Source organism: Gymnoscopelus braueri, assembly GCF_963280865.1.
Source record: "Gymnoscopelus braueri genome assembly, chromosome: 17".
NCBI classification, from domain to species: domain Eukaryota; kingdom Metazoa; phylum Chordata; class Actinopteri; order Myctophiformes; family Myctophidae; genus Gymnoscopelus; species Gymnoscopelus braueri.
In genome coordinates, this window is record NC_137617.1 from 9,712,148 (window position 1) to 9,724,727 (window position 12,580).

A 12,580-nucleotide genomic window follows, 5' to 3' on the forward strand; every position below is an offset into this window, starting at 1 on the left:
AAGCCTTGCTTACACCTATGTTTAAGTGCAGACAAGCTAATCCTTTGCTGTACATGTCAGAAGGGGTGCAACAGCTAATCAAACCAATCGATTTAGTCGATTATATACTCGATAATTTAACAAAAGAATTGACTAATAATCTATCCCTATTTTGGCATGTCATTATAGGCAAAAAAGAAACAAACTGATAATCGCAGCCCTACATGTCAGTGTGTGCGGCTTGATCATCTCAATGCTTTTGTTCACTCAGCATCCCTACTCTCCCCAGGGCCTTGTCCACACTGGGGATCAGCTTTTCATGAAACTCCCAAATCCTGGTGTCAACGCGCATGTGCTCTTTGGACACGCAGTTCTGTTTGTAACTGGGTGGTATGGTGTGTGTGATCAAGCAACCCTGGACGTGCATAACCAATCCCATATCTGGAGGGACTTTGACTGTATTCCCGAATTTCTTCAGCACTGAGTGCACTGATGTCTGCTGCACCATCCTTGGCTGAACTATCATCTTGTATCCCACTTCCCTTGGTACCACATATTGTCTATAGATCTGTTCCAGAATATTTATTACGGGCACCCCTTCCAATTGATTTTTCTCTGTTTCATATTTTCTATAGATGTGCTCCAGAATATTTATTCCCGGCACCCCTTCCCACTGGGGCAGGTGGAACTTTGCGCCGGGATCCACATGGTCAGTTGGAAATAAGTGCATCTGAAAGAGGAACACCCCCACCTTTGGGTTTTGCTGTTGGAGCTGGCTCATCAGAGAGATTAGGCTGTTTTGGCGGTACGGTACTATAATCTCATCTATGTCATGCAACAGGACATAGCGCGAGCGGTCCATGTATCTGTAGACGCAGTCGTTGAGTGTGGTCAGCTGGCCGTAGTAGTGCAGGTCCCCCGCTCCATGCTCGAGATACTTCCATCCCTTTGATGGTTTGAGGTGCTTGTCCACGGGCCAGGGAACTATCTCTACGAAACCCTCCTGGCTGTAACTGTGCAGTAAGCGGTCAAGATCTGGACCACAGCTGGTGTTGTAGACCACCACCCTGTCCACGCCCAGCAGTCGGTACATCTCTAGGGCCTGTGTGAACTGAAGCACGTTGTTGTAGTCTCCGTACACGGTGGGGATGCACACTGTGAAGTCAAACTGGGGCTTTATCGCCTCTGTCCCGCCGCTCTGCTGGTTACCTACAGTGGTGGACAGTAACAAAGTACATTTACCGTACTTAAGTACGTAAATTATGAGTTGAGTATTTACTTGAGTATTTGTGTTTTTGGATACTTTCCCTCCACTAGCTACATTTCAAAGACAAATATTGTACTTTTGACTCCACATTTCTAGGATGGGAAAAGGTACATTATGAACTAAAGGGATATTTCACTTTAAAAAAAACTTTGGGTCATTTTATCATCTACTCAGGCTTTTGTGAGCCCTCCAGACCATTTTTAAGTTGCTTGATTCGGTATTTAGATATTTGATATTCATTTTATCAGACACGCCCCCTTCCTATACAAACCCATTATAACTTCAAACTCCATTTTTAACATGTTAGATTCATCAAAAACACCCGTCCTTGGTTCTGGTGACTCACCCTGCCTTCCTAATATGCGAGGGGGCCATGTTTTTTCTATAACTTTTAAAAAACGTTTTAAATATTTTTTGGGGAAAATGAAAAAAATAAATACAACACAAAAATGCAATAAAATAAATAAAAAAAGTTATCGAAGAAAAACACGGCCTCCTCACATATTAGGAGGGCAGGGTGAGTCACCAGAACCAAGGACGGGTGTTTTTGATGAATATAACATGTTAAAAATGGGTTTGTTATAATGAGTTTGTATAGGAAGGGGGCGTGTCTGATAAATGAATATCAAATATCTAAATACTGAATCAAGCAACTTAAAAATGGTCTGGGGGGCTCACAAAAGCCTGAGTAGACGATAAAATGACCCAAAATTTTTTTGAAAGTGAAATATCCCTTTAACCACTGAAGCCCTATTTTAAATATAGTGAAAATAGCATATCTACAAGCTTGTAAACGGTGCAATTATATAGCGCCTTTATCCAAAGCAATTTACAATGTGCATTACATTCACACATCGACAGCGAGGAAACCATGCACTGCACCAACCTGCTCATCAGGAGCAGTTAGGGGTTCAGTTTCTTGCTCAAGGACACTTCGACACTAACTCAGGGGTAGCCCGGAATTGAACTGGGAACCTTCCTTTTCCCAAGCGGGCACTCTACCTCCTGAGCCACTGCCACCCCAGATCGTAAATTGTAGATCTGCTATTTCCCCAATCTGGAAAATGTCTAAATTTCAATACAGCAATGCATTGATATTAAAAAATAAAATGTGCTTTGTAATTTGGACTTTTGAATACTTAAGTGTTCATGCTTTTAAAAATGCTTAAGTATTTGTTTAAAAGCAAGTACTCGAGTACAAATTTGACAGAGTAACTTTCACTTGACTCAAGTACTGGGGTTGAGTATTTTGTCCACCACTAGTTACCTATCGGGAGAAAGATCTGCCGCTGTGCTTCCATGCTGTCCGAATGAGTCGACAGGGTGACATGGGTCGCTTTGCAGCCTGTGGGGATCCAACACATGACGTCCATAGTCTCAAAAGGAAAACCGAAACCATCCACGTGGTTTACAAAGCTAGCGGGAGTGCTGGGGATGGAAAGGTTGCCGCTACAGCAGAAAACACAGTGCATGGTCATGATGGAATCTCTCCTGAATATACCAATGATGCGCAGATCCCAACCTTTCACCCTGAGGTCCATGTAGGCAGAAACCAGCAGGTGCTTGGTGTTATTCAGAGGGGTGATGCTCTGGGTAGAGGTACGGCAGGGGCACATGGTTTGGACCACATGTGGGGTCTTTGGATTCAGATTGAGTATGTACAGTACATGAAGATGCCGGCAGTAACTAAGAGGAGGATGAGCCGCAGTTTCCGTTTATTCATCGCGCCGTAGACCGGAAATCGTTCCAAACTCAACACTTGTATTGAGTTTCTTCTTGTCCCAACACAGTTGTTAAAGATGCAAGGCTTTGCAGTTCTGACGCATTTAAATACTTCTCCTCGGTGCTGTCCTCTTCTGAATAATAATGTTTTTTTTTGTAGGTTTGCCTGTGCGTGTGCTTATCTGCCCATCTGTCTGTCCACGGCTAATCTTCCAAAGCGTAGGACCGGTCAGAAAAAAACGCTGACCTCCCTCAAACACGTCCTGGTTGTGGGACTTAATGTCATTTCTGAAATTGGAAAATATTAAATTCACTATCCATTAATTTGTTGAGAACTTTTATAAACATTTAGGCCGCTATGCGGCCGAATAGGACATTTGTCCAAAACTCACACAAATTAGTAAACATATATCTCTGGAGTCATGTGATCAAGATGTATCAGTCAGTTCATAGTCCATTCCGATTGGCTACGATTGACCTCCAAAGTTTGTGGGCCCTGGTTAGCCAACCCGTCCTGGCAGAGATCTGCGCTAGTTAAGTGTTTATTTCTGCATACTTTACATTGACTGCTGTATGTTATTCAGCCTACTTTACATTAGAGACTGTTGCTTAGAAAGATCATTGCATTTCAGTTAATTTCATTACATGACTTTTTGTTGACACTCTGAAGCCTAATTTATACTTGGGTGAAAAGGCGTTGTGACAAAAATTATGTATTTCCAACAGAAGAAGAAAAAGCCTTGCCTTGTTCAGTTGAAAACACATGTCTTATGTCACCTGGCCCTTTTTCAACATAAAGTATAGCCTTTCACACAGACCAACTGAAACTGTCTTTTCAGACCACCAACATTACAAGCAATACATACTCACCGCTATGTTCCATTAATCAGTAGATCAGATAATAATAAAGTAGCTACGGTTAAAGCAATTCATCTATACTTAAAGGACCACTGAGTGATCCAAATGCAAACTAAAGTCCCTTCTACCAAAAATACAAAAAATAAAATACATGTTTTTATTTTCTATAGGTGACTAACTCACCTCTTGATAGAAGAAGGCCTACAATAGACAATTCTAGTTTAATAATGTTTGCATAATGTTTATAAACGTTGGAGTAAAGCAGATCTAAATTTGGATTGATTGACTACAAATAATATATTTCCCATCTACAAATTCTACACAAAAAAGTGCTTACCTTTTGATTGCCTGATGCTGTTATACTGTAGGTCCAATGCACTTTAAGACGCAGCAAATTGTTATATTTATTTCAGAACATCTTTGCAGCTCTACTTCCCAAAGGTCTGGTCTCTACGTCTCACAGAAATGCTTTGGGGTGTGTGTGTGTGTGTGTGTGTGTGTGTGTGTGTGTGTGTGTGTGTGTGTGTGTGTGTGTGTGTGTGTGTGCGTGCGTGCGTGCGTGAGTGAAGTCTTACATTAGTGCATCGGCTCCAGTCTTTCCACTGAAAGCTCATTGTGGTTGTGGAAAGCATCACCCATCTTAACATAAAGTTTGATCCATTATAAGCTAATGGAAAATTACTGCAGGCTAATGCAGTTATTGGAACTTAAAGGGTGTGTAAGTGATTTGTTGTTGTTAAAATGAGTGTTGAATAGCTCTATATTCCAATAGTAATCATTGTTATAGAGCAGTGGTTCTCAACATTTTTAGGCAGCTACACCCCAGAATAATCATATTTGAACTGGGGACCCCCCCCCCCTGATAAGCACTTGTAGAATTGTAGGAATTGAGGCATTACATTTTGTTTGACTCGGTTTCACAGATAAAAATTTTGAAAATAGCCGATCTACAAGCTCGCAATGCGGCATCGTGAGCTTGTAGATCGGCTATTTTCAAAATGTTTACCTATTTCTTAGGTAATATTTGTCAATTTGGCATAAAAAAAAAAAAAGTATCTTTAGAAATGTGCAGATACCCTATAGCCTACACTTATACTGTATGTTGGATTTTGGGGGGTCCAGGTTGAGAACCACTGCTAAGGAGTGTCAGTAACAGGGATCTCCCAGTCTCTCCAGCTCTTTAGTCAAAACTAAATTGGAAGTGATTAAACAAAACAAAAAATGAACAGACCAAATTGGAATTGCAACACTGTGCAATTGAATCCGATAAATGGGTTCTTCTCTCTTCTGGTGAACTTGGTGACTCAAAATGTGCTTTCTGTTTATTAAAGAGTTGGAGAGACGGGAAAGAGTTGGAGGGACGGGAAAGAGTTGGAGGGACGGGTAGACCGTGTTACCGAACAGATACTACAGCTGTAATTGATTATCAGAACATAGAACCTTTAAGGTTAAAACTGTGATGTTGCTGTAATGCAAATGTCATTAAATTTATGTACTGTAGATGCAATTCTGATAAATTAGAATAATACTGCAGCCACATCTGAGAATAGTGTCCCACTTCCTTTCGCTTCGTGCCTCTTGTGCTGGAGATGATGTGGACACTGCTATGGCGGTGGTTTACTAAAAATAAATCCAGAATCAAGATCATTTTTTATTGCCAGGTACAGTGTTCACACACACAGTACAAAGAATGTGTCTGGATCAGGTCTTTGCATTACACTGAAGTAATGGTAGAGAAATATTTCAATTATTTACGCATGTGTGTGCATATGTGCTGTGTTGTCTTACATAAGTGCATCAGCTTCAGTCTTTCCACTGAAAGCTAATTGTGGTTGTGGGAAGTGCATCTTAGCGTCACACATCTTAAGCTAATGGACAATTACTGTAGGCTAATGCAGTCATCGGGAACTAAAGGAAGTGGAAGTGATATTCTTTTTCTTTTTTGTTCAGTAACTGGGCTCTCTCGGTCTCTCCAGCTCTTTAGTAAACAGAAACAGAAAATTCATCTTCAATTTCATCTCATACAGGATACATGATGAACAAGTGAAATTGGAAGTGATGAAACAAAAAATAAATGAACATTCTGAAATACGTAAACATTTAATGAGAACGGCCACATAACTTTATAAATGGACCCTAGGCTCTTTGCAAAGCCGCCATATTGGAAAGAAATTGGGCCTCTCCCTTACTTCCTTCACATGTGTTACCAATGATGCTAATTAAGGCTCTGTTCCATTCTGGTCAAACAGAGTCAGGGTGCTGATATTGTGCATGTTGGCTCACTGGAAACACCAGTGGGTCTCAAAGTGTGGTCCAGGGACCCTTATGGTTCCTCTGTAACTCTGTGTACAAATGGTACAAATGGAAACAAATGTACACTCTCATAGTTATGGGGGTCCTTGAAATTAAAGTTTGAGAACCATTGTGCTACAGCAGCTACACTATATATGTAACAAAGCCTTCATTAGAATCATTGGCAATTGTCTTTCGGCCTGGCGAGAGAGTATGTTTTGCGCCCTGTTGCACCGTGTGTCCTTCTGTCTGTGGACAGCTAATCTTAGGCGCCGTTCCCTTGATCGCAGCGAAACTGTACACACACTCCCTGGATGCCAATTCAGAATGCCAATACACACAAATTCACATGGGCCTGTTATAGAACCACCAGGAGGCTTCTTTTTGCAAAACACATTTTTTGACAGTACTCCTACAGATTTTGTCCAAACATCACGCAAATCGCCCTCCAAAGTTTGCAGGAGTGCTCCGAACAAAATGCCTCAAATCACGAACACAGCATGAAATTTCCGTGAAATTTTGCACGCACATTCTCACTAGGCCGAGGAAGAAATCAGCCTCACGGTGGCATTATAACAGGTCGATTCATGTTTTTACCTATAACTGCACCGATCTGAGTAAAACTTTGTATGTGCACTCACTAGAGGCCAAGAAAAAACCTTTGCCCTGCATTTTTCACATCTGCCTTTTAAAGCGCCACCAGGAGGCCGACTTATGTAAAACAAATCTTTGGATATTACTCCTTCAGATTGTATCCAAATTTCACACAAATCGGTACACATGATCTCTATAGTCATGTGATCAAGACGGATCTGTTAGATTTTTCCTATTCCATCCTGATTACCTAAGATTGACATCTAAAGCTTGCAGGAGTGGCCCGTTTTCAACAAAATGCAGCAAATCATGAATGCAGCGTCCGATTGCGGTGAAACTTTGCACGCACATTCGCACTACATTGAGGAAGAAATGCCACACTATTCACATTGCCCTATTATAGCGCCACCAGCAGGTCTAATTAAGCAAAACACATTTTTGAAACAAAATACCTCAAATCATCAATGCAGTGTCCGATTGCCATCAAAGGCCTAAGAAGAAATGGCACCCTTTTCACATTGGCCTGTTATAACGCCACCAGGAGGCCACGATGACGTACCTGACCTGGCGGAGACCTGTGTTCCGAGGAGCACTTTTTCTAGTTAATACTTCAATAGTTCAATATTTGAAAACCCACACACAGACGTCAATAGCACCGATTTATTAAATTACAACATTAAGTAATTAAACCAACACAGTTTTAGAAAAAAATAGATAACTCAAATAAAGAACATTGAAAAGTAAAATACAGTGCTTTCTGCATTAACTTTGTTCTAGCTGATTCCACAGCAAAAAGATAACACATTTATTTTTTCAATTAAAATAACCTAAAAAGGCCCAAATAGCAATTATAACGACACAGTAGGGGCGTAACGATACATTTTAACAGCCATACGATACGCATCACGATACATGGTTGATGATACGAAACATCGACGATATTGGTTCATTTATGGCGATACGATTGAATGATTTAAAATCGATACAGTAACTATTTAGCAAAAAATATATAATCTGTGTGAAACATGTGGATAGTGCAGGTTTTTACGGGAACATTTATTATTATGGATATAAATAAGTAAACACAGTGATTATCTGGCAAATACATGGACATTGTAATATTTGAACACATATGAACAAACTCACACCTTGACATGAACACAGATACAGATACTTAAAGGGTCTACACCATGAATTTGAACTTTTTCTTCTTTTTTGTGTGTTTTTGGTCTCCCCTACCTCTCTTCTATCCCCCAAAATACCCCAGTTTGAACACTCAGGCTTTCACAGCAAATCTGGGGTTTTCTGTAAATTGGTCTGTAAATTGGTCTCAAAACAGGCCGAACTGATTTGCACCCTGACGTGACGTCACATCAGGGTACAATCCCTCCCATTTTTCAGTAAAAAAAAAAAAAAAAAGAAAAAGTATTTTTTGTATTTTCTTTTTCTTATTTTTTAAAAAACTTTTTCCACACAGAACCAGGAGATAACATGCATACAAACTGTCTCAATAGCGCCCCGTGCCAAACAGGACAATGTGGTATTGTAGGTGAAAGTGCTTTATAAGCCAGAGAGAAGTTAGTTGGAATGAGTATATCTGAGGCTTGATTTAGGCTCAAACCTTTTGAAAAACGTTTGAGGGACATAAACAATATGATATTAAATATATATATATTTTTTTAATTCATGGTGTAGATCCTTTAATATCGATACAATCAATTATTTGCATTGCAAAACAATAAGACACGATAAAAAGTCAAACGATACGTTATGTTGCTGTTTGCATATCGATACAGTTGAATCGTTGAAATTAAAATTGATGCATCGATACAGTTACTGTATCCTTACACCCCTACGACACAGCATCTTAATCTTAACTAAGGACTCACGTGACCCATAGATCCTAATCTTTTAATAATCGACAAGATCGCCTAGTCTGATTACCCAATTTACCCTGGTTTATACTTTGCTGTACAGAAAGAGGGGGGCAAGCCTTTTCACCCATATGGATCTTCCTCATGTGTATTTTCAAATGTCCACTAGTGTTAAAGCTTTTATTACAAACTGTGCAAGCGAAGGGCTTTTCATCTGTATGAATCTGCATGTGTGCTTTCAGAGTTTCAGCTCGGTTAAAGCTTTGACTACAAACTGTGCAAGCAAAGGCCTTTTCGCCCATATGAATCTTCCTCATGTGTGTTTTCATATGTCCACTAGTGTAAAATATTTTGCTACAAACTGTGCAAGCAAAGGGCTTTTCACCTGTATGAATCCTCAAATGTTCTTTCAGAGAATCAGCTCGGTTAAAGCTTTGACTACAAACTGTGCAAGCAAAGGGCTTTTCACCTGTATGAATTGTCCTCATGTGTTTTTTCAGACTTTGAGTATATTTGAAGCTTTTGTTACAAACGGTACATGCAAACGGCTTTTCGCCTGTATGAATCCTCATGTGTGTTAACAGAGTTTCAGCTCGGTTAAAGCTTTGACTACAAACTGTGCAAGCAAAGGGCCTTTCACCTGTATGAATCGTCCTCATGTGTGTTTTCAGAGTGTCAGCTCGTTTAAAGCTTTTGCTACAAGCTGTGCAAGCAAAGGGCTTTTCACCTGTATGAATCCTCATGTGTTTTTGCAGATTACCCTTGTGACCACAGACTTTGCCACACTCTGTACAACAAAAGCTTTTCTTTCTTGTTTGACTCCTCATGGATGGCTTTTGTTTTAATGATTTTGATTTCTGGGAGGGCCTGTTGCTCAAAGACAATCTTTGTCCTTCTACATGTTGTGTCTTGTTTGATTCCAGTGTGTTTACAACTGTCCCATCATCCCTGGTCTCCCAGTCATCACTGTTATCAGTATCAGACTCAGAACACTGTGAAGAGAGGAGTTGGTCATCACTAGTTGGCTGTGATGCTCTATATCAACTTGTATTTCCACGTGCTCAGTTGAAGTGCTTGCTTGAGAATTTGTGTCTCTGTTTTTATCATTATCTTCACTTTTCACTGCTATAAATGTCAACATTGACCCAGAAGCCTCCATTGGTCTTAGAAGTAACTCCTCCTGTTCCTCTTTAATCTGTGGAGGTTCTAGTTTCACCTGGACCACACTGGGGCTCCTCTCCTGCTGTTCCTCTTTTATCTGTGGAGGTTCTAGTTTCACCTGAACCAGACTGGGGCTCTTCTCCTGCTGTTCCTCTTTAATCTGTGGAGGTTCTAGTTTCACCTGGACCAGACTGGGGCTCTTCTCCTGCTGATCAGGGGAAGCCTCCTCTTTACACATAGACTGGAATTGGAGATCTAGAAGAAGGAGAGAGGAGCTAACGTCAGCAGCAGTGGCATAGCCAAGATTTCATTTTGGGTAGGCTTAATTCCAGGGGCGATAAAACCAGCTGATATGTCTATTGAGAAAGAGCTATTACGTCAAACCAATAGCTCTATGTTGTGCTGATAACAATGGTCACCGAAATATTGCCAATTGAAGTGTTAAACACTACTATAACACTTGCAGCACCTAAGTCCACTGTCATACCTGTACTTCAGGGTCACACCATTGAACTCCACACCCCTCAGAGAGTGTGTGAAGTTTCAAGGCAATCCGAAAAAACTGAAGTAGGAATGACAAACCGGAAGTGGTCCTTATTCATAGAATTGGAAGTCTGTGGGACCACCCACTAAGTTTGGAGCCTTTAGCATGCTGGGAACTGGAGTTATGGCTGTCTAAAGCCTATCCAAAAAGGAACACAGAGGGGGCGGGGCTTAAGCAATTACAGCCCGTCCCTATTGGCTGTTTTAGAGCGCCTAAAAAGTTTGGGGCCTTTAGCATGCTGGGAACTGGAGTTATGGCTGTTTAAAGCCCAGCCATTAGGAACACAGAGAGGCGGGGCTTAAGCAATTACAGCCAGTCGCTTTTGGCTGTTTTAGAGCACCTACCAAGTTTGGGGCCTTTAGCATGCTAGAGGCCAGCCAATAGGAACACAGAGGGGCGGGGCTTAAGCAATTACAGCCTGTCCCTAATGGCCGTCTATGCAAGAGCACCTACCAAGTTTGGGGCGTTTAGCATGCTGGGAGCTGGGCCGTTTAAAGCCCAGCCAATAAGAACACAGAGGGGGCAGGTCTCAAGCAATTAGAGCCCTTCCCTATTGGCCATCTAAGAGCACCTACCAAGTTTGAGGCCTTTAGCATGCTGGGAACTGGAGTTAAGGCTGTTTAAACCCCAGCCAATAGGAACACAAAGGGGGCGGAGCATTGGTGCCTGGTATGGCTATTCTGATGACAGACCCCTGACCAGTGTTATTGTACAGTTTGGTGCGGATCGGAGCAACGGTGCGCCTCACAGGTCCGAATGGTACATTTGTGACATCCACTGTCCGCCCGCCCACCGTCCGCCCCCGCCCAGCCTCTAGGCAATTTTAATATAGCATACATGATGTAGCCTGCGATTTATATTCTCAAAGAAGCACAGTAGCAGCATTAAGGACAGATAAGGCGAACATGACGTCTTGCAAAGTAGTCATGTTCAAAACAGCAACGTTAACAAATAAAATAATGTTCAAACGTGTAGTCTACAGCATGAGACGACGGGGCTTGCACTTATGTCTAAAATTGAGTCGTAGTTCAAACCTTCTTCAGTTCACTTTCAAATAAAATAAACATTAAAAATAAATATACAAAAAAAATGAAAGAAGTTATGGCAAAATCACGGCCCCCTCACACATTAGTAGGACACTCTAATGCGTGAGGGGGCCGTGATTTTTCCATTACTTTTTTCATTTATTTTTAATATATTTTTTTAATGTTTATTTTATTTGAAAGTGGAGTATCCCTTTAAATCTCTCTCAAATGCTAGGAGGCAGAACTTTATAGTGACTCATTTCAGTGAAGGTGTTGAGGGTGTGAATTGCCCTGCCTGCCCACTTGCCCAGTATTTTGTTAAGCAAAATCAGTCGCCTAATCACCGCGGCAGCACTCTACACAGAAATGTACATGCAGTTTGTGACGCTCGAACAGTATGGACACGTTTGGAGTAGTTATTGGGGGGGAGGTGATTTGCTCCCCGTCCATCTATCGTTAAGCCGAGATGTCAATCGTATCATTTGGAAACGATTGATTTTCCTACTTATTGAATTGTTTTGTAATGTTTTTGATAGTCTTTTTACATTTTGTCAAGTGATACGTATGTGTGTTGCCTTAAGGCAAATGTAAAATGTTTCTGTTTAATTCTATGCAACATGTTTATATTTCTATTCACATTAGAAAGGCTTGTGAGTACTTTATTGTGAAGACGTGTAGCCATGCATTTATTTTGAAGTGAACTTTGTATATACTACAGTCACTTCCTGTCAGCACCATTTTGATGCAGCAGTGCACAGAGAACACACAGAGAACAGCATGTCAGAGCTGTGAGCCCTAAAACAGCCATCTAACCCACTTGGAAGCCTTTGAGACGCAATGTCGTGAGTTGTGTTGTTGATTTCAGTTATTATAATGCCTTGTGATGTTTTGTGAATGTTTATTTGGAACTTGGGAAAAGTTAATTATTTAACCATGTTTTCTGCTGCCTGCAGAGTATAGTAGTAGCCTTGTGCACAGGTGTCTGTCATCTACCTAATTGCTTGAAGTGTGCCTTGTGATTGTTATGTGATTAGCTACTCACCTGATTTCTTTTTGCTCTGATTGTAGTTTGCAGTACTGTCAATTAAGTACACAGACACTGAATGTTTGTATTGTTTATTATTTTGCAGTTTTCACCGTCATGTCATTGAGGAAGTGTGACAGTAAATGATCAAAGCTTACTCCGACTCTGTCTTCATTGGCTGCGGTTTACCTTGGTGTTTAGTGACAGTTCCCTACACTGCATGAGAACACTACAGTGAAA

General features: G+C 41.0%; 2 protein-coding genes across 2 annotated transcripts in view; both read right to left on the bottom strand.

Annotated features, from left to right (window-relative positions):
- Positions 1–229: 229 nt before the first annotated feature.
- Positions 230–2,862, bottom strand: LOC308104934 (beta-1,4-galactosyltransferase galt-1-like; the record flags this gene model as incomplete). Its single annotated transcript, XM_080455573.1, has 2 exons — positions 230–1,188; positions 2,514–2,862. 2 exons carry the CDS (start codon positions 2,860–2,862, stop codon positions 230–232), a joined length of 1,308 nt encoding a protein of 435 aa, XP_080311699.1.
- Positions 2,863–9,514: 6,652 nt separating this feature from the next.
- Positions 9,515–12,580, bottom strand: part of LOC308104935 (uncharacterized protein) — a gene marked incomplete at its 3' end in the record, with an annotated part of 38,463 nt that continues 35,397 nt past the window's right edge. Inside the window, exon 3 of the mRNA XM_080455574.1 lies at positions 9,515–10,002. Within this exon, the coding sequence (XP_080311700.1) occupies positions 9,515–10,002 (488 nt within the window). The remainder of the gene's footprint in view (positions 10,003–12,580) is intronic.